The 22204-nt window shown below is 46.7% G+C and overlaps 1 protein-coding gene across 3 annotated transcripts in view; it reads right to left on the bottom strand.

Moving 5' to 3' along the window:
* TACC3 (transforming acidic coiled-coil containing protein 3) overlaps nt 1-22204 on the bottom strand; it is a 78981-nt gene that overhangs the window by 24761 nt on the left and 32016 nt on the right. For 2 of the 3 annotated variants that reach the window (XM_040335274.1, XM_040335273.1), the window contains exons 4-11: nt 20144-21229; nt 18827-18902; nt 18519-18744; nt 15410-15447; nt 15148-15272; nt 14972-15074; nt 11126-11272; nt 2762-2838 (exon numbers count right to left, since the gene is read on the bottom strand). In XM_040335274.1, coding sequence (XP_040191208.1) covers nt 2762-2838; nt 11126-11272; nt 14972-15074; nt 15148-15272; nt 15410-15447; nt 18519-18744; nt 18827-18902; nt 20144-21229 — 1878 coding nt within the window. The remainder of the gene's footprint in view (nt 1-2761; nt 2839-11125; nt 11273-14971; nt 15075-15147; nt 15273-15409; nt 15448-18518; nt 18745-18826; nt 18903-20143; nt 21230-22204) is intronic. The other variant, XM_040335275.1, reaches the window with a different exon arrangement.

Raw genomic sequence — 22204 nt, 5'->3', positions numbered from 1 at the left:
CCCCAGATCCCGATGGCCCCAAGGCTCCCTGTGGGGAAAGCAGCGGCATAGCTTTGTCCGAGACCTCAGACTCTCTGGGGGAATCCCCACCTCTTGTACCCTCTGACCCGGATGCCATGGTACAATACCGAGGTACACCTGCTACCTATTGGTACTTGGAACTATAAAAGTTAATTTGCCCAAACACCTGTTTGGGGGATAAAAAATGCTTCCTCTCCCCTAGATGACTTTTTTTTTCAATCTTTTTTCAATCTTTCTTTTTTTTTTTTTTTTCAATCTTTTTTTTTTTTTTTTTTTTTGTTTCAAATCCAGGAAAGAAAAATCATTCTGTCCCCCTGAGTAGTATTGCAAGAAAAACTATGAGATGGAAAGAAACAGCCTATTTCTAGGCTTGAAAACAGTCTTCTGAAGACTGCAATATTCTTTTTGGCCACTGTGTGTCCTCGGCGCCCCGTGCTGCCGCTCTGGTCTTTCCTCCCCAGTTCCAATGTATCGAATGCTGTTTGGAACGAAAAGGAAGGGCCGCCCCTTCCTTAAACCACTGACCCGCCCTTCCCCCCTCAGCTAAACGGCGCGAATTGCGCCTATAACACGTGAACGCGCGCGCCCGCCGATAGGGGGGGGGGGTTGGGGGGAAGGGAGCCTCTCTGCTCCAGCTGGAACCACAAGGAGGTCAGCGCTTTGCAGGCTCTGAGGAGGAAGACTGATGGAGCATCGCCTGGAGGCTTGCAGGTAAGCATAGCTCTCTGACACACACATACACTTTATATTACACAGGCCCTACTCAAATGCTTTTCCAACACTACAAGGGAGGTCACTTTTTATGGGGAAAAAATACACATAGAGCCATCCTATCATTAAGATATGTGACTAGTTTGCCAGATGCAGCGCATAACTTTAGGCATGTCCCCTGTGACCCCCCAGAAAAAACCTGCTAAGAACCAAGTTCCGCAAGTTTTCCCCTCACTTACCTGCTCCATGCCGCAGGACTTTGCCAAGCAAGAGGCCCAATCTTCCCCCATCTCCGTGGGGATGTCTAGACCTTCAGGCCCTGGGTTCCTATGAAGGATCCACTGTCCTGGGCCCATATAGCACTCTGGCAACAGAAACATTAGGCACCCAAAGGTTTCTAAGTTCTGGGCCCAGGGTCCAGCTCTCTAAAAAGAAAAGCATTATGGGCTATACCCCAAGGGTTTGGGGTCCGGTTACTGACCACTTTAGCGCTGAGGCCTTTGGACAGAACCGGTTAGCTCACCTAATCCCAAGGATGCGGAGGCAAGCTAAACCATGACCAACACCTAAGACACTGGCGTAAAAACTGAGGTACTCCTCCTATGGGAGGGGGTTATATAGGGAGGGGCATTTCCTGTTTGAGATTGCCAGTGTCCATCACCTGAAGGTACTCCATATAACCCATATAGTAATGAATGCCGCTCTGTGTCCCGTGATGTAACGATAAAGAAATAGACATTAAACTTTTTTTTAAGTTAAAACATAGTATACTTCCCTGCTCTGCGCAATGGTCCCGCTCCGGGAGCTGCACATGAATCTCTAGCTTCCATTTTAAATTTCAGCCTCTTCTATAAGCTACCAAGCTGTAGCCATTTTATCACCCCAGAAGTAAGCTGCTTTCTGTAAAGCATTTATTCATGACATGACGGTTTCTACCTATACACCTCAAAGGGTTTGCATGAGCAGCCAGAAGAATTGAACTGCAGGCCAGCTCAGATAGGACTCAAAATCAGGTGGGTCTCAGTTGACCCAAGCTTATAAATATCAAGCCCAATGTGCACAAAAACTTCCTGCATCTACAAAAACCCCTGACAATTACGGGCATGTGCTGCATCATTTTAAACACATTTTTGGTTTCTAACCCTCCCCATCTACTTGTCATGCCAAAATCCCCCCCTAACCCTGAATTGAATTATTTAAAAAAAAAAAAAAAAAATCTACTACCTCCCCCCCACATCCTGTATTCCCACCCAAGCAAAAATAACTTGTTCAATGCCTGCAGCTTCAAGGAATACCCACAAGGCTTCAGGGTACCCTACATTACATGTGCATCTTCAGGGGTCAGCTGTTTTCTTCTTGCAGCCAGCCAGCTGACATCAATGTGGAAGCATGGGACCAGTCGTTCAGCAGTGGAGCAGCAGGTTCCTCCAAACACTGCTGGATGAGTATGGTCCCATAATGCCACAAAAGGCCAGTTTCCTCTTAACACTTAAAGTGTAAAATTACCTTTACAGAAAATCTCTAAGGTGAACTTACACTGGACCCCCCCTTTCCGGAAGTTACGCAATCCCCCGCTGTCAGACACTGGGACGCCGTTTCACAGGTATGGGGGTTTTGTATACCCGCGGCTTAATCTCCTAACCAAACCTCTCAGCATGTACAGATAAAAGGCATTCTAATTGGTCAGCACTATCACATGGACGGCGCTGAACAGTCTGCCAAGCCTATCCTGTCAGCGCTGGAAGAGAAAGAAAGGAGGATTTCAAATCCCTGGATCAGTAAAGGGACATCCCGATGCATGACAGCAGGGGTTCGCTGGACTTCGGAACAGATTGAGTTCACCTTACAGATTTTCTGTAAAGATGAATTTAACCTTTAATTTGGTGTTTTAGATCTATGTGTCAAAAGTTTTTTTTACCGACTTGGAGTAATAAAAGCAATAGCACAATCTTGCCTTTATGGATATCAAATGCATTGGACGGTAGCCCCCCCCTCCCCAAACATGATAGTGGATGAAAAAAAGGCTTACCCCATCTCCACATATTCAAGATAGAGTTTTTCGTGCCTATTTTTCCATTCGAAAATTTCCAATTCTTTTTCCTGAACCTAACAAAAAAAAAAAAAAAAAAAAATGTAATAAAGCTCACCACACAGTGATTGTGTCCCTAAACCAGAAATTACCTCAAAGACCATCCCAAAACAACCAGTTTTAGTACTTGCTGATCAACATCTCAATATATCAAAAGGAAATTTTTCCTAGATATAGCAACGCATGAGCAGCTGTATTAAAACCTTTCAAAAGGAATATTGTGATATCAAAGTTTTACTTTTACATACAGACCCTCCCAGTAACCGTGGCAAGAAATCGTTCAAGTCTCATCAAAACAGGAATCCAAAAAAAAAAAAAAAAAAATTACTTCAAATGGAGGTTCCACCACAAATTTTCATTTTTTTTTTTTTTTAAAAGCCAGCAGCTACAAATACTGCAGCTGCCGACTTTTAAAATATGGACACCTACCTGTCCAGCGCGCCCACGATGTCGGCAGCAGAGGTCGAGCAATCGCTTGTCCCTCAGCTACACCCGCCACCATCCTCGGTGAGGGAATCGGGAAGTGAAACGTTGCGGCTTCACTGCCCGGTTCCCTACTGCGCATGTGCAAGTAGCGCGGCACGCCGTCACTGGTCCCCGCTCTCTCCTGGGAACAGTGCATTTCCCAGGAGAAAGCGGGGGAGCTAAGGGTAGGGGCGTGTCTACCGCATGTATATTCCTGGAAGTGGGTGCAAATAGAATTTTTGTACTCACCGTAAAATCCATTTCTCCGAGTTAATAGACGGACACAGCAGCATCTGACCTTAGGGTATTATCCTCCTTTCTAGGAGATTGACTAGGCAGCAAAACAGCATGTTAAGTATTAAACACTCCACACAGTACCTCCCAGGGGGTGGTTCCCCTGGGTACATCCCCCACTCTCTGCAGCCTCAGTTTGTGAACAATCAGTACAAAGGAGGGGTGGGTGCTGTGTCCGTCCATGAACTCAGAAAAAAAGGATTTTACGGCGAGTACAAAAATCCTATTTTCTCTTCCGTTCATGGATGGACACAGCAGTATCTGACTTTAGGGACGTCTCCAAGCAGTGTCAAAAAAATCGAGGGGTGGGAAAAAAACACAGCAAACCAACTTCACCCCAAACAAAACAGAGCTACTCAACAGAGGAACTTCAACCTTAAACAGCCGCTTTCAAAACCTTGCGGCCGAGGGAGGCATCTGAAGATGCACTCACATCCACCTTATAGAACTTTGAGAAGGTGTGGACTGACGACCAAGTCGCTGCCTTAGACACCTGTAAAACAGATGCTTGATGGTGGAAAGCCCAAGAGGCACTAATCGCCCAGGTCGAACGCGCCGTAACCGGGAAGGGAGGCGATCACCCCTTTAAGGCATAGGCCTGAAGCACGACCTGCCTGATTCCACCTAGAAATGGTGGCCGACGAGACTGCCAGACCCTTCTTAGGACCAGTCACCGACACGAACAGTGAATCCGACCTCCGAAATGGAGCCGTAGCAGACAGGTACACCCGTAGGGCTCGAACCACGTCCAAGGAATGCAACGCAGGCCTCTTTTGGGTTCGCCGGCCGAAGACACAAGGATGGAAGAACAATGTCCTCATTAATGTGAAAGGCCGAAACAACCTTAGGGAGGAACAGCGGCTGCGGCCGCAGCACCACCTTATCCCTGTGAACGACAAAGTAAGGAGCCTTGCAAGACAAGGCTGCTAATTCAGACACCTGTCTGACCAATGTAATTGCCACCAGAAAGAACAGCCAAGGCCGAAATCTGACCATTAAAATCATACTTAAGGCAAGAGCCTGATCCACTCCACGCTGTAAAAACAGCAGAATCCAGGACATCACGTATGCACAGGGGTGCCAATTCATCTCCTCACACAGAGATGTAAGCCTTCCACGTACGATAGTAAATCTTCCGGGAAGTAGATTTTCGTGCCCGCAGCATGGTAGAGATTACCGAATCCGACAGACCTCGGTCCCTCAGCACCTGGCTTTCAATAGCCACGCCGTTAAAGCCAACGACTGTAAAGCAGGATAAAAGATAGGACCCTGCGACAGAAGATCCTCTCGCAGTGGCAGGCGCCACGGAACATCCGCTGCCAGACGCACCAGATCTGCGTACCAGGGATGGCAAGGCCAATCTGGAGCAATTAGGATTGTTGGTATCCCCTCGGCTTCCACTCTGCGTAGTAGACGAGGGAGAAGCTTCAGAGGAGGAAAGGCGTAGATTAGGCGATAGTGACGCCACGGTGCCTCAAACGCGCCCGACTCCGCCCACGGGTCTCTTGACCTGGCCACGAACCGTGATACCTTCCGATTGAGTCGGGATGCCAGAAGATCCACGTCTGGAGTGTCCCACTTCAGACACAGACACTGAAACACATCCGGGTGTAGCGACCATTCTCCTTGGTCTAGCGTTTGGCAACTTAGGTAGTCCGCCTGCCAGTTCTGTACGCCCAGAATGTAAACGGCCGATAGAGCCGGAACCTTGTTTTCGGCCCACCGGAGGATGCAAGCGACTTCCGCGGCTGCGCTCCGTGTGCCCCCTTGATGATTGACATACGCCACAGCCGTGGCGTTGTCCGACTGAATCCTGACCAGGCGGCCCTGCAGTCTCAGAGACCACTTGGAGAGGCACAGCCTGATTGCCTGGAGTTCCAGGACATTGATTGGCAGGAGGGACCCGAGTCCAGCGCCCCTGGGCTGACTGAACACCCCAGACTCCCCCCACCAGCCGGAGAGACTGGCATCCGTCATGACCACTGTCCAATGGCACGGCAGAAACGACTTCCCGGCCCAAAGCACCGGAGATGTCAGCCACCACACTAGGGAGGACCTGACCAGGCGACTCACCCGGACTTGGTAATCCAGAGACGAAGGGAGCTTGTCCCAACGCAACAGAATTTCTCTCTGTAACACATGTGTGAAATTGAGCATACGGAACCGCCTCGAAGGAGGCCACCATGAGACCCAGAACTTGCATGCAAAAGCGAAGCGACGACCACTTTTGGGTCGTCAACTGCCGCACCGCAGTTTGCAGCGTCTAGTTTCTCTGTGGGAAGAAAAAAAAAAAAAAAACTCTCGCCTCCGAGGAATCCAGGACCAACCCCAGGTATTCCAGACGCTGAGACGGTACCAACACCGACTTCTGAACATTTAGCAGCCAACAGAATTCCCAAAGGGTCTGGCAGGTGATAGACACAACCACCTCTAACTCTGAGCTTAAAGAAGCTTGCAGAAGATCGTCCAGGTATCCTACAATAGCGATTCTGCACTGCCTCAGCAGGGCCAGAATCGGAGAGAGCACCTTGGTGAAAACCCTTGGCGCCGAGGCCAGGCCGAAGGGGAGGGCCACAAATTGAAAGTGGTCCTCCCTGACCGCAAAGCGCAGAAATCTCTGGCGCTTTGCGCATATGGGGACATGCAAGTACGCGTCCTTGATATCCAAGGACGCCTGGAAATCCCCTTGATGGAGTGCCGCTACTACAGAGCGAACAGACGCCATCCTAAACTTTTGCACTCTGACAAAACAGTTGAGGGCCTTGAGATCCAGGATTGGACGGACCCCTTCCTTCTTGGGGACTACAAACAGATTGGAGTAAAACCCCTGAAACCGTTCCAGTAAAGGAACGGGCACGATCACCCCCCTGACCAGCAGATCCTGAACAGCCCCAAACAGGGCCTCCGGAGGAAGCTGGAGGTTGGAAGGAAAAAATCTGTTTGGCGAACAAGAGAGAAACTCTTGTACCCCGAGGAAATTACTTCGCAAACCCACCGGTCGGAAAGAAGAGACATCCACGGAGCTGCAAATTTGCGAAGCCGGCCCCCCACCCGAGAGACGGGCGGGGGCAGGCCTTCATGCGGAAGCAGGTTTTTTCCCCGCAGGCTTTTTGGGCCTGCGGAACCAGGGCGCTTCTGCCCTTTAGCGGGTACCTTAGCTCCCTGGGAACGTTTACCTGCCGCACTGGGCGGACAAAAAAAAAAAAGCTTGGGGGCTTGGGGTGGTAAAGGAGGGCCCCTGCCTACGGCGAGGCTCCTTACCTTTACCAGATTGTGGGAGCAGAGTGCTCTTACCACCCGTGGCATCCTTTATGATGTCATCTAGGGAAGCCCCAAAAAGCCTTTCACCCTTAAAGGGCAAGTCCACCAAGGCCTTCTTAGAAGACTGGTCCGCAGACCAACACTTCAGCCAGACAAGGCGGCGCAACACCACCGCGTATCCAGGGCTGACTCAGACAAATTTTAGGCCCTGCACCAACTGGTCGGTCAGCGCCACACAGTCCAGAGGGGCTTGATGCTCCTGCAACTCCTGAAGCAACAACTTTGCTCGTTCAGCAAGTGTCTTGTGACACTAGAGCCCCGGCCAAGACCGGTCTCACCACCGACCCCACTACTGTGAACATGGAGCGGGCCTCAGCTCTCCTATCTGTGGGGTCCTTGAAAGCGGGAGCCCCTTCCACAGGCAACGTGGTAGCTTTGTTCAGTCTGGACACAGGGGGGTCCACTGACGGAGGAGAGGTCCACTTTTTCAGGAAGTCCTCAAAAGGATAACGGACCGCAAAGCATTTTGGAACAGAAAAAAAACTTTTGCGGCCGATCACATTCCTTGTAACATCTGCTGCATTTTTTTTAATATTATGAAAGATAATGTTACGCCGAGTAAATTCATACCCAACATGTCACGCTTCAAAATTGTGTCCGCTCGTGGAATGCCGACAAACTTTTACCCTTTAAAAATCTTCATAGGCGACGTTTAAAAAAAAAAAATACAGGTTGCATGTTTTGAGTTAGAGGAGGTCTAGGGCTAGAATTATAGTTCTTTGCCTTTCTTGGAAAACAATTTGATGATAGCCTGATTCCCAATAGGCAAGTATGTGTCGCCTGATCATATATATGCCTTTGTACAATCCCGTCAGGAATACTGGTGAAGACATTATGTGGGTTGGAGTAGAAGGTAAATTCCCTGTCTGCTGGGTGGTGGAGTCACCAGATGTCGTGGAAGCGGAGAGTCCATTGTGGATGCGAATTGCATTAAGTCAGGGATCATGGGGTTTTCACAGAGGCATTTGGGTGAGGATCGGTCATCTGTCGCGTGCATTATGGTGTTGAAGTCACCCCAACTACATGTGGGATGTTCAGTAGTCCAGTGGAGATATCGTTAAATAATTTTTTGACGGACTACTGTGGCATAAATATTAGATATCACGAGATGAGTTTGCTACATGGATATGTGCCGTGAGGCAACGGCCTTGATCGTCTGGGTCTATAGAAATGACTTAACAGTGGAGGTTTTTGTGAACCAGGATGAGAACCCCTGCTTTGCGACCAACGTCGTTGGATCTCAAGCCTGTGCCTACACAGAGTTTCAGGCGATTGAAATCGGGAGACGATAAATGCGTCTCTTGGAAACGGGCAACGGTGGTTTTAAGTCTTGTTGAGGGACCTAGTCCCTTTCACGTTCCAAGAGGAGACTTTCATGAGGGGTATTGAGGGATTTGGGCTGGTGTTGAGGCTGTATTGGGTTCTGGCCTGAAGAGAGGGGCTGATGCATTAATGCAGTTTTCAAGCAAGAGACTATTGGTGCCCGATTGTCTGGTGCTAAATGGGTGGCGCAAGATAAAAGGTGGGAGTGTATTTGGAGGGGTAGAAATATGAAACAAACAATATACAAAACATTGAAAACTTTTTTCCTCATGGGAGTCACTGTATAGGCCAGCTCCCAGCACTGACCCGAATGATGCAGCAGATGTTTGCCCAAAAGGTGCAGTAATATCTCTTGCAGCAATATTTGGGTTAAATATGAGGGAGGTGGCTGTATGCAGTAAGACCATAGGAGTCACAATTATAGTGAAGACATAGTAAGGTTGGGGGTAAACCATATAAAACATAATATCAAGGCCTGCCAATTTGATGGAGGCTATAACAGAGGGTACCTTTAGTGGAGGTTAAACCCAATCTTGGGTTTTCTAAAAGGAATGCTTACAAGCGCCCGTCTGGGGGGGTGTATGCGATTACCAAGTCAACAAGTAGTAGAGCGATGGTCAGGGCCTGAGGCATTTTTTGCAGAGTCCTTCCTAGGGATTATTTGATCCAATGGGCGATTATTCAGGGCAACCCTGTATGAGGATTTGGAGAGAGAAACTGCATGTAGCGTGCGCAGGAGGGCTGTTTTTTTTTAGGCCGGTTTGTGGGTCATGCTGCGGGAGCTGAAGAGAGATGCAGCTACTTCATGTGGCACCGTAACCGGTAGTGTACTCTTCTGGTGATTTGGCTATGCAGTCCATCTTTCTTCAAATGCCTCCTTATTGTGCATCTTGAACCACCACACCACATGTTTTCAGAGAGTCCTGTATTTCATCTGAAGTTATTTGTGTGTTTTTCTTTGCATCCCAAACAATTTTCCTGGCAGTTGTGGCTGAAATTTTAGTTTGTCTACCTGACCGTTGGTATCAACAGAACCCCTCATTTACCCTTCTTAGAGTTTGAACACTGCCGATTGGCATTCTCAATTCCATGGATATCTTTTTTTATACCCTTTCCTGTTTTATACAGTTCAACTACCTTTTCCCCCCAGATCCTTTGACAATTCTTATGCTTTACCCATGACTCAGAATCAAGAAACGTCAGTGCAGCACTGGATGAAAGATGTTAGGGTCTGTCTGGAGTCCAGAAACTCATTGACCTTTGATACACACCAATTACAAGCAAACATCACAGGTGAGGATGGTTACCTTTAAAAGCCATTCAAACCTCTCTGTGTCAACCTGTATGCATTTTATCGGGGCAAAAATCACCAGGTATGTAAACTTCATCAGGGTCATGTGGGTAGTTTGTTGCAATTATGATTTAAAAAGGAGTAAACACAATTGATAATAAATGGCTTCAGCCAACTCTAATCATGAGTGAACGAAAAGTTTGTGTTATCATTCATATTCTTAGAAAAATTGGCCAAGAAACCATAAATTCTGTAAACTTATAAGCACAACCAAGTGTAAGGGATAGCAGACCTATTACAGTGTTAAAGAACAGGCAAAATAATAAAAAACAGAGCAAAGTCGCCTAATAGTAATACACTGAACACAATTGGTGTAGGATAATAAACTACGTAAAATAGAGAAATAAAAAAAAAATACAAAAAAAAAAATACTTCTTTTCTCAGGGGAAAGGGTAGAGAGTGCAGTCAATGTGACGCTCACCAAGGACCATCATTGATGTGGTAGGTTGCCAACTGTTAAGCTGGAGGTGACAGAGGGCACCTTGTTACATGACAGATTATAGGTTTTGGAACATTACCGATAGGTGGTAGTAGTGCATCTTTTGAGTGCACGCAGGTGGCCGGTTCGATGGCATGTCAGGTGGCGGTGAGGTGATTAGGCCCCAGTTGAGCACCCGCTTTCTGCCATCTTTAGGTGTGAAGATGTTGGTAGTTTGGTTCTGGAACGTGACTACCAGCTTGGCAGGAAATCCTCATTTATATATTGTAATCTGAGAATTGCACTGACTTGGGAGAACTGGGCAGTGGAGATATCTGTATACAGAGATGTTAGAGTAGGGATCTGGCAGCAGGGATATGGATCAGGCAGCAGTCATTCATTCTTTCATGTGAAAGAAGTGGATGCATGCCAATACGTCTCGTGGCACAGACGCAGGAAGGTGGTTAGGCTTGTAGCATGGAGATAGATGACGTTAGTTCATTGCACATATCTTTTTGAAGGAGGAGCATGAGCTTGAGGGAATGCTCAGATGCAGGCAAGGAAATCAGAGCGGACCTCCTCAGGACCTGTAACTGCTGTTTCTTAAGCAGTGGGGCTTTGTTAGGAGAAAGTGCTGGTGATTGGGCAGCCCTTTTACCTTGCTCAGCAGGTGAGGTCAGAGGGTTCTGCATCTGGAGGTGTGCTGTCCATTTCTTCTGTGTGGTTATCATTAGCCTGCATCTCCCTGGGGTCTGTGGAGGGGGCACTGGGCACTGCTCTGGTGTGCTGCCTGGCCAGCTTGTGTAGGGGATGGTTCCCCCTCCTGAACATACCGATCCGGTGCCATTAGCATCTACTCCCCTCCGGTAGAGTGGAGAATCGGTGAGTAAAGGAGCCGAGAGTCGCTGGATGTCCTATTGCTGAGCAATGGTGTCAGATAGAGATAGATAGATAGATAGATAGATAGATAGATAGATATATAGGATATATCTATCTATGAACAATTTTAATAAAACAAACTTTGTAATATATTACAGCCCCCCCTTTTTCCCCCCCCCCCCCCCACTTCAATGAAAAAAAACCTTTGTCAGGACTGCTATGCATATCCGATTCATCTTTGGAAGCCACTCACCTCTCGCCGAACAGTCTCTATAGCGGCATTCATGTCCTTCTGACTGAACTTGAGAACTTCAACAATTGCCCCCACATCAGTTGTTAGGAGGAAGGAGTCAGGAGCAGGCTGTAAACTCGCACTTTCTGGAATTGAAGATGCCGTGTCCTGGGGAAGATAGAAAAGTCTATTCAGACAGGTCTGCAGCACGAGTAACTGAACACCTCACCGGAGTAGCTGCTGTGTAAACAACTCACTGTTACTACAGCAACAAGGAAAGCCACTACACAGAGGAGAAAGGTGAAGAGTAACAGCTATCAACCAACGTTGGCTCATCTACTAGCAGAAAATACAATAAAAAAATAAAAAAAATAAAAGCCATGAGAGAAAGCTACACACATTTCTGCAATACAACCAGCCAGTCCCTTTAACTTGACATACTTTCTTTAGTACAGACAAGATTGCTTGGTTAGAGGTTGTCTGCCACCGCTTGAATCATATGGAAGAATATTTAAAAACTTGTTGTCACTTTTGCATACCTTTTTCTTTTGCTTAATAGATTTAAAGCGGAGTCCCATCCAAAAATGTCCCCCCCCCCCCCCCCGATGTCACATTTGGCACCTTTCAGGGGGAGAGGCAAATGCCTGTCTAATACAGGCATTTGCTCCCACTTCCAGGCATAGATAGCAACATTATCTGCGGATAGCTACACCACTCCCCCCCCCCCCCCCCGATGTCTTCTGGGAGACACACAGAAGACAACGGGGACCATTCGGATCCCGAATGCGCAGTAAGGAAACAGGAAGTGAAGCCACAAAGATTCACTTCCTGATTCCCTTACCAAAGATGGTGGCGGCAGCACCCGAGAGCCGGGGAGAGATCGGCTTCGGGTGCCGACATTGCGGGCGCCCTGGACAGGCGAGCGTCCGTATTTTAAAAGTCAGCAGCTGCAGTATTTGGCAGACCTCCGCTTTAAAACGTTCATTCTGAGTTCTTGGAGAACTAAGCCGTGGACGATACCAACTACCCCACTGACCCTTGCAACAAAGGCTAGCATCAGTTTAAAAATATCCCCTACATATCTAAAAACTGAACTGATGCCACCTGGATTGAGCCCTGGTTCAGTTATAGGATGCAAGAACCACAGCGAATCCTGTGCGTTTATTGCAACGCAACCCCAAGCGTCCATGAGATCCACTGTGGGGGTCAGTGTTATCAATGCCCCGGAATAGATACCAAAAACGCAGTGCCATTGCCAGGTGTGTGGGGGGACTAAAAAAGATCCTGCATCATTTTGATGCAGATGCAATGCGGATCACTGGCACCTGTTGATCAACTCCATCTCATTTTGGGAAGGGAGCCATGTGTTGTAAACAGTGTTCTGAACATCGACAGGCGATCTTGTGTTATAAATCCCCTGCAAAAGCATAGAAAAAGCAGCACACAACACACCCCAAATTATTTATTTTTTAAATTTTATGAAAATGGTAGACAGGGTAAATAAAGGGTGAATCTCCTTAACAAGGGCACAGACCGCAAAAACTTGACAGGTGTTCTAATCTCCCTCTACGCCACAAACATAAAAAAAAAAAAAAAAAGGAAGAAATTTTGCCTTTAGTTATACTTTAGAGCCAATTCACACTAGATGCGATGCGAACGCCACCCCACAATCAGTTTGCAAAACGCAGCGTGATCCAATTCGGACAAAAAAAGGGTCCTGCATGAGTTTGGTCCAAATGTGATGTGAATTTGCGGAGCACAGACAGACATCGCATGTGATCTGCACAGATATGCAGTGCGAATCGCATGCGATATCTGGCCCTTAAAGCGCTTTTTTTCTTACCCTGCAAGATAATGTCAATCTGCAGGTATACAAAGAAAAAAACCCGCAGTTCCAGGTGTATGATAACCTGAGGTGGAATGTCTCGTAGAGTGCCAGCCCCGACCCGCCTCCGTGGGAAACTTTAGAAAAGAAATGGCTGCACATCCAGGAATTCCAATGGCCTTTTATTGTTCAAAGTGATAACACCAACACAAGGTCAGGTAGACGCGTTTCTCATCTACCCTCCCTTCCTGGCAAACTCACAAGAGCGATAGAGAGCTGTGCATGAGGTGATAAGTCTAAGCTTTTTAACAGACAAGAAACACTAAGTGGATTTGGAAGTTCAGGAGGGGCGTTGGATACTTGGGAATCGAGAACCCTGTAACCTGGACAAATTGGAAGATTTTGTTCCAAAAGCTTCTGAATTTGGGACAGTTCCACCATACGTGTACCATGGTTCCCTTCATCTGACACCCTCGAAAACAGAGGGGACACCAAAGGAAAGATAGTGGAGAGTTTAGGTCGGAGTCATGTACCATCTAGTGATGACTTTCAGACTAGCTTCCGTTAGGGAAGTGTTGAGGATACCTTTATAGAGAGAAGGCCCTGTGCCCAGATCCCATTGTTCCTGAAGGTCGGGTTCCCAAGCTAGCATGCAAGGGGGGTTTCTATTTGGATTGAGCAAGTCACAAATAAAATTATGGAAATGCCTCCCCCTGCTCCATTACTTGACCACACCATTGTTTGTAGGGTATAAATTGAGGGGGTTAGCTTTCACTCAATCAAAAAAATGACGTTAATGAGATATTTGCCAGAACTTGAACTGTTCGGAGTAAGGTAGATCCATTTTTTAACACAGTAGGCACGCAGAGGTCCAATCCGGTACATTCCCTTATCCAGCCACCACTTGAAGGCCCCAATTTCCATACCCGGACTAAAGTCCGGATTGTGGAATATATGAGCCAAAGGTCTGCTATCAGACACCAGAGAGGAGAATCGCATTATCCCACATGGCTTTAGCATGGGACAGAAAGGGGGGGGGGGGGGGGGGGGGAAGAATAGGCGGGCGATTTGCAGGTGGACACCAGAGGAGAAAGTGTGAGATGGGACCGCCTGCCCGTCCATGTCCATCCAGTCCGTTTTGACCAACTTCAAGTAAACTGTGGAAAGCTGGGCAAGTCTCGGACTGGCAATACCAGAGCAGGTTTGGAAGACCCAGTCCACCTCTAGTCCTTAGTCTGAAAAGTGTGTCGCGAGATTCGGTGTCCCGTCTTACCCCAGACAAAATTTGATGATTTTGCTTTGGAACAAGCTCAAGTGATCCTTCCCAATTAGGGCTCATTAACACGAGGCGGACTCCATCACACTCCGTCGGAGTCCGCCAGCTCAGCGGGAGATCAGTCCGCTGAGCCGACGGATGACAAGCTCCTCTGCTCACTGAGCGGGGGAGGGGCTTGTCGGGCACCGCTGTCTCCTATGGAGAAATCTGATGAAAACGGACAGCATGGTCCGTTTTCATCAGATCTTAACCGATCCGCATGGAAGGATGGGGACGTGCCCCCCATACGGCTGTTTTTAGCGGAACGGATAGTGTCGGATGTCAGCGGACATGTCTCCGCTGACATCCGACGCTCCTTAGGGATGCATGGAGCGGCCGTTCAGGTCCGCCGTCAAAACTGACAGGCGGACCTGAACGGTCCTCCGTGTGAATGAGGCTTTAGAATTCGAAGAGAGCGAAAAGCAGGACCTAATTTTCTGACTAAAGTACCACTTTAACAAAGTAGTAGTACATAAAGGGAAAGGGAGGGGGGGGGCAAATACACCCAAACTCTGCACAGCCTTTGTGCTTGTACAGCAGTATCACATAGTAATAACGTCAGCTTTAAGCTGAGTGGCACAGTACCCCCTCCAGCGTGCCCAGGAAATACACACACACACGCAAATTGCTTGTATAACCAGTTTGTACGTTTATCAATCGAACTATAGCAATTGTCCAACGCACACAGCTGCAGGCTTTTTGAAACCGGAGTCAGCAAAGTACTTACAGTAACAGGAAACGTCCCCAGGAGGTCAAGGCCTTCAGGCTTCTCTTCAGTTTCCAGGGTGGAGGGATACGTTGATTTAGGAAAGGCTCCAAACAGTGCCAAGCTGCAATTGGAAGAGACATTTTAATAAAAGCATTGGGTATTTCAGGAAAGTGAACAGCTGCTGTGGCACCTACTTGTTGCGCAGAGGTAAGTTGCACATCAGGTCGCTGTCTGAAGCCGCAGACTTCTTAGGAGACTCTCTCAGCAGAGGATCAAATTTCAGATACAGGGACTGCTTCCTCAGAGCAGAATCTTTAAACTTAGACAAGAAAAGAAGACACTTGAGACAATACTGAGACACATGGCGAAACGCATTAACAATAGACCAGGAAGATGTAAATTATGTATGGAAGAATGCCTGGAACAGGCGAGACATGTAAGAGAATTAACACTTACTAAAGAGGTTCCAAAGTTCTCAAGATAGTCAAATCCAACTGCAAAAAGAATATAAAGAATAGACGGCAAATTAATTCAGTGTTAACACATCTGAAAAATACCAAAGCAACGTAAAAGGGAGGCAGACTGGTACAAGTCTGTATTGTTAAGTGTACTAGCAGATTTAGATACACTAAAACATTAAAGCCCAATTCCAGTCAACACCATTATCAGTTAAAGAAAACAAGTTTTCCTTTTCGGATAAAAGTTTTCCATAGAGGCTGATCATTGTAAGCACCCCTGCAAGTTGTAAATGGTCCGTCTTTCCTGTAAACTGATACATCCGGATAAGAGATTGTGCTTTGAAAAACCGACTGTCTGGATCACCAGAGGAAAATAGAAGAAAGCAAACCTAAAAAAGAAACTAATGCAGACATCACATCTAAGAATTTGTAAGCTGCAAATAAAATTGCATGAATATGTTAAAGCTTATGACATCTTGGACCTCATTCCCGCAGAGATTTCTCTTGCAGAGTCAAGTTTACTTCAGTTTGCATGCGCATTTCAGCAAGTTCATGCACAGACTGACACCACACCCTGTGCCCGCCATTCTGTCCATCTCATCAGTGCCCACTTTCTGTGCCCCACCATTTGTGCCCAGCAACATTCCCCCAGCCAGGATCTGATATGAGGGAAACGAAGTTGGGACTTTGAATGAGATGCGATTTGATGCAAACAGTAGTAAAGTAATAAATGCGTAATAAGGGATGGAGATGCGATTTTGATAATTTTTTTTATATATTTACCCTTATGCGTCTTTTCCAATGCCTCTCACTACCATACCATTCCTAGGTGGAGGCAGGGACACATACTCCCAGTCACCTGTCCTCCATCTACTCATTAGTATTTGTATGCCTCCTATTGAGGAAACTATATCAGTTTAGTTAGGACTACAGAAACGCAGAGAGCCGTGAAATGGCCTGTAGCTTATCCATGCATTTGCAAATGTGTGCAACCAATCCTCTGCTTTTAACATACAGTTAGACAGTTGAAGGTGGCTTGCTGTTTGGGTGGTAAGTTTGAGCTTGGTTATTACGCATTTATTACTTTACTACTGTTTGCATCAAATCGCATCTCATTCAAAGTCCCAACTTCTTTTCTTGTTCCAATTTCGGGGATGGAGGCATGTGCTGGTGCGGCAGTCTATATGCCTCATTCAAAGTCCCCAACCATTTCTATGTGATATGAGGGAAAGTAGGTGGGCAGTCTAGACAGCTCCGCTTCCTCTCCCACTTCCAGGCACATGGGATCATGCAGAGTGGGGCTGTCCGTTTAGTGGACATTCCAGTGCAGACCTGTGAGGAAAAAAATGCAGACATGCTGCATAACCCAGCACCACTCCACATGGGACATCACACCTGCGTTTGTGTGAACAAGACATATACAAAACTATTCCAATTGACTTTAATATGTAGTGGTCGGCAAAACACAATTTGGGGGGGGGGGGGTTTTGGTGAAAATATCAGGGGTCTTAAACCCGGGTTTGCTTCTGAGACAGGAAAAGGAATTGAGAATATTCCTTAATCCCTGCCTCAGCTGCACTGCAGAATGAATTATCAGGAGGCTCTATACCAGTGGTTCCCAACAGGCCAGGTTTGCAAGATAACTGAAACACATCACAGGTGAGATATAATTTGCTGCTCAGTGACTGCAGTAATCTAGTCTGCATCTCCCCAAGGTAATACCTAAAATCTGGCCTGTTAGTGAGTCCTGAGGACAGGAGTTGAGAACCACTGCTCTATATAGAGGCTTCTGTTCATTCATAGACTGAAGCATAGTAATGTTTACTATGCTTCAGTCTATGAATGAAAAGACTCATTGTATTGATCACTCACGGTTTATTCAGAAAAGTGAACAGACAATTACCAGCCTCTTTCCCTGCTTTTCATAGTGAAAAATTCCCTGTGTGCCCGCAGCAACTCCTGGCGGAGAGGAAGCAGGCTTTCAGCACGCAGACCCACAGCAGATCGGTTCTTGCAATTACCCATGCTGCACCAATCAAAGCCACACACACACTCCCAGAGATACTCCTGTGTAAGACCCAAGCTTGTCATGTCATTAAAGCCAGCAACTGAGAAGCAGAATGAATATCAGCCCTTGAAACAGTAGGTCTGGCCAGTCTAGAAGAGGCCTTGGGGAGCCTGGCCAGCATCTGAAGGGCAGAGTACCAAACAACAACTACTAAAATTACCTCAAAACAGGGGTTTGAAGATGAAGATTAGAAGGTAATAGAACATAGGCTAAAGCACTTAGCAAAAAAAAAAAAAAAAACACCACAAAGATCCTGTTCCCTTAAAGCATGTTGTACAGCAGTGCTTGTGCTGTGTCCTTTGGCCCCCTGTATCAGCTAAAAAAAAAAAAAAAAACACCATGGCTGATCCTGCCTGGCTATACCCTCCCCCTGTACATGTTACCACAATATATCAGGGCTTCTGAGGCCCAACATTGTGGTCAGAGTATGTGCCTCCGTCAGCCGCAGCCCTGCTCTCCTGTATCCTTCTCCTCCCCCCTCCCTGCTCATACGAGTGCTCGTCCCCCTCCTGGGCTCCTGCTGCTTTAATATCTGCTATTTAATCCTGTAATCCTCTCTGTACCATAAGTGTCCCTGTGTTAAGGCTGCATTCACATCTAGACGGACGAAATCGCGGCGTTTTGTCGCCGCAAATCGCGGTAAAAATAACGGCGTTTTGTACCGCGATTTGCGGCGACAAAACGCGGGTATTGTCCGCCTAGATGTGTCCCAAGATGACCCCCTCTATGGAGATGATTGCCATCTCCTAGCCGAACGCTCGAAGACGCCTGAAAAAAAGGTCCGGGACCTTTTTTCACGCCGCAGGCGACAGGCGTCCGGCGTGGAGATGTGAACCATCTCCATAGAGGGACATGTATTTCCAGCCCTCTGGCGGCAGAGGCGTAGCGCTACAGGCGTAAAAACGCCTAGATGTGAATGGGGTCTAAGCAAAATATCTCTTGTAAAAGCAAAGTAGCAACGTTTACAAGAAGCTGAATGTGGAAGTCTTCAATAAGCTTGATCTCTCAGCATTGGTCTCAGAAATTAAAAGCGACTCACAGTCAGTAGCTGGCTTAAAGTCCATCTCCTCGGCTGGTTTGAAGTCCATCTCCTCGGCTGGTTTGAAGTCTAGTTCCAAGGCAGGACTGAAATCCATAATCGGGGCGCCATGCTGTGAGTTTGAGTCGGTCTGCAGATCTGGCAATACAGTGTTAATCTGTGAAGAATATTCGTCAACGTGAGGGGTTGTGCCCTCTTTAGCCTCCATTAAATCAGTGCTCTCATCCTAAAAGAAAAGAGGTAAGTAGAATTGTACACAAAGTCATCCAGTAGAGATCTGAATAAATGAGAGGTGGATACAGACGTACCTTGTGTTCCTGAGAAGTATTATCACTGCTTACACTCACAGGATTGTCCTCTGTCATAGGGCAGTCTTGGGGAAGCCTGTAACATTCAAGCAGAATATACTAGAAAATGACTAGCCTCAGTGTACGCTTACCCAACCAGGAGCACCTAGGCACTGGATTTGGCAATATTGGTACATTGAGCAAATTTTTCAAAATGCTGACGGAGATGGCATTACAAGTTGTGTGCCACCAATACCAATGATAAAGAAAGGCGGACAACTTAATATAGAAAAATAAAAAATTGTATACACGATGCTGGGTCTGCTTTTAAGTGCATGTCTGCCAAGTATTACAGGTACTGTGTAAGCCAAAGAGATTGAAGTACTCCTTTCCCTGATAAGGCCCTTCCATTTGCCCCTTCCTTCCCACCACCTCTATGCTCAGGGATTAGCGCCTGGTTGTTAAAGTGGTTGTAAACCTCAAACATCCAGCATCTGCAGCCTCTCCCCCATGCCCCCTCCCTGTGACAGCAGGCAGGGGATCTTCTCCCCGTACCCACAGTCACCATTTGAAAACGGCGTCACCGTTTAGGGCTCCACCCACATTAGTGAATCATTCATACAGTTTCCTGGGAATTAATGCCTACAAGTACTGACAGCTGTTGCAGTTGAGGGCATGTACTTTTCAATGAACAGCAAGAGCTCTGGCGAGTGAACTGGTAGTTCATTGATCTGTCTGCCCGTATGAGGTATGGGCAAAAAGCTAAGCTGAGAGTCTATAAGGAGCCAGAGATTGCACCTGCAGGTGCAATGCAGGTTTAGGGCAAAAAATAAATATATAGATATTACATACAAACACCACACTCCCCCCCCCCAGGTAAAAAGGGCAAACTTATCCTTTAAAACTGAATGCTCAGGACACCGCAAGGATTAATGCTCATTTACACATCTAGGGTAACAGAAAATGCACTCTTATCTGATATCCACGCCTGCAGTCTTATTCCCTACGCTCCAGCAGTCGCATGTCCACTGATATCAGTTACAAGGCTTGGCCCATAGGCTGCATTGAACACCAGGACTCTGAAAGGTCCTCAAGAAAGAACGTAGATGAGAGCTCCAACCACTGGGGGAGCTGAAATCAAATAAAACCGCTTTTTCTGGTACCTAGACATAAATGGAGCATTTAACCCTTGCAGTGCAAAGGCAGCCCCACCGCAAGGGAGGCTTTGTCTTCCCTGGAGAAACCAGTCTCCCCACCTTTTGTTTGATTCAGGCAAATTGCTCAAGTGGAAAACAAAATCAAATACCCAGAGTCCCCATGCTATAAGATGGTACTTACTGCTCAATTGGTTCAGATAATCTGGATTTATTAGTGTCAGTCTTTTCTAGAACGCTTGCTGCTTCTGCCGGAATGTCCTCTTTCTCCACAACTGGAGCTTCATTTTCAGTTTTGGGGACTTTAGGTGAAGCAACCATTTTTGGTCCCCCACATCCAAATGGGTTAAAATTGGGATCATTAAACTTATCCCAGTCAAAATTGTAAGCAGCTTTAGGAACAATAACGTCATCTTCAGCTGGTTTTGGAGGATCCTGCACCTTTGGCTTCTCAGGTACTGTTTCCTTGGCCACAGGCGGCTTCTTTGCCGTAGATTTTACAGGTAGTCTCTTGCCCAGTCTTTTAGGTGGCGGCTTACGAGGAGCATCACTACCACCAAAATCAAATTCTAGCTTGACTGGCCCTGCTTCATCACCTCTACCTTCTTCTGGGACAGGTTTTTTGGGAGAGTTTTGCAGCTTTGTACCACCAGTATTAAAGGGATCTATGGAATCAATCTCATCAAGATCAAATTTGTAAGACCCTTTTGGAATTGGTGGAGATTTGGGAATATCAGCTTGTGACAAATCTACATTCTCAGTGACATCAGCTGGTATTATATCAGCTATAGCATCTGCTCTAGCATCTTCCTTTTCGGCTGGAATCATATTTTTGTCTTGATCAAGAGTTGTTGGATTTGAAGACAAACTCTCCTGGACATCAGTGTTGGCCGTCAGAGGAACGGTGTCATCTAATGCCGATTTACCAGAAGTATTTAAACCATCACCTCCTGGAGGAAACTGTACAACGACTGGAGAATCTGTTATATCTGGACTAGCTCTCAAAGCAGATACATTTTCAGGGGCAATATCGGCAATATCAGGGGCCTCAGGCAAGCTTTTAACCTCTAGATCAGCCAGAGGATCTGGGATATTTGTTGAGCCACAATCCAGTTTCACAGGAGAATTCTGCATCATCTTCGTACTTTTGAATGGATTCATTTCATCCATTTGATCGAAATCAATGCTATAGGCACCAATGCTTCTCACTGGGGTTTCATCTTCAGTCTGGGGATCTTGTGTGACAGTTGTGGCTTCTGGAATTACACTGCTAAAAAAAAAGGGGGGGAAAACACTTAAAATTACTAAAAAACACAAGTGGTCTTCACAGTAAGGTAAAGAATGTTAAAGAACATGATTAAAAGCGGAAGTAAACCCTGGGGGGAAAAAAAACTGCAAGACAAAGCCATAATGAGCTAGTATGACTAGCATACTAGCTCATTATGCATGTACTTACCTTAGAACGAAGCTCCAGAAGCCGTCCTTTTATCCCCCTCCGCCGCATCAATGACATCCAGAGGTTACTTCAGGGGATCGCCACTCCGGCGCTGTGATTGGCCGGAGCGGCGATGACGTCACTCCGTGCATGCGTGCGGGAGCTGTCAAATTCGGCATTGTCGAATTTAGACCAGCTATTCTCAGTGCGTCTGCGACGCATGCGTCGAAGACAGTGGTGCCCGTCATTCGGCGAATATCTCCTAAAACGTACAGGTTTAAGAGATATTGCCAACACCTACAGGTAAGCCTTAATCTAGGCTTACCTGTAGGTGTAACTTACAAAAGTGGGTTTACAACCACAATGTTGAAAGAGGAGAGAGGGAAAAAAAAAAACCCACACAACACACTTCTACCTGAAGAAAGATTAAAGTGGTGATCTTTTCACCTTCTGCAACATTGTATTGGATGGTAAAAATAGGCGAATGCAGAAGGAAATACCAGCATACCCCGCTTTACATACACTTGTGAGTATGGACACATTGGTGCCTATGGCAAATCTTGGTCAGCTTGACATGGCACTGCTCCCAAAGCATAAGTGGCAGGGACACCAAACTTTGGGAGCATCAAGAGAGGACCCAGAAATACAACATATCTGGTTTGGGGGTCAGCCAGCTTACACGCTTCCAGCTAAAATGAATCACATTTTATTTTTTTTGCTTAGAATTAAGATCATGATTCTCGAGGCGTAACTGCTTCTTTCACTTTATACAAAAAAAATGGGCTAACTTTACCGTTCAGTTTGTAAGCA

This window comes from Rana temporaria, chromosome 1 (genome assembly GCF_905171775.1).
Source record: "Rana temporaria chromosome 1, aRanTem1.1, whole genome shotgun sequence".
In the NCBI taxonomy this organism is placed as follows: Eukaryota; Metazoa; Chordata; class Amphibia; order Anura; family Ranidae; genus Rana; species Rana temporaria.
The sequence above is the reverse complement of the archived record's forward strand: the minus strand, read 5'-3'. Positions and strand labels throughout refer to the sequence as shown.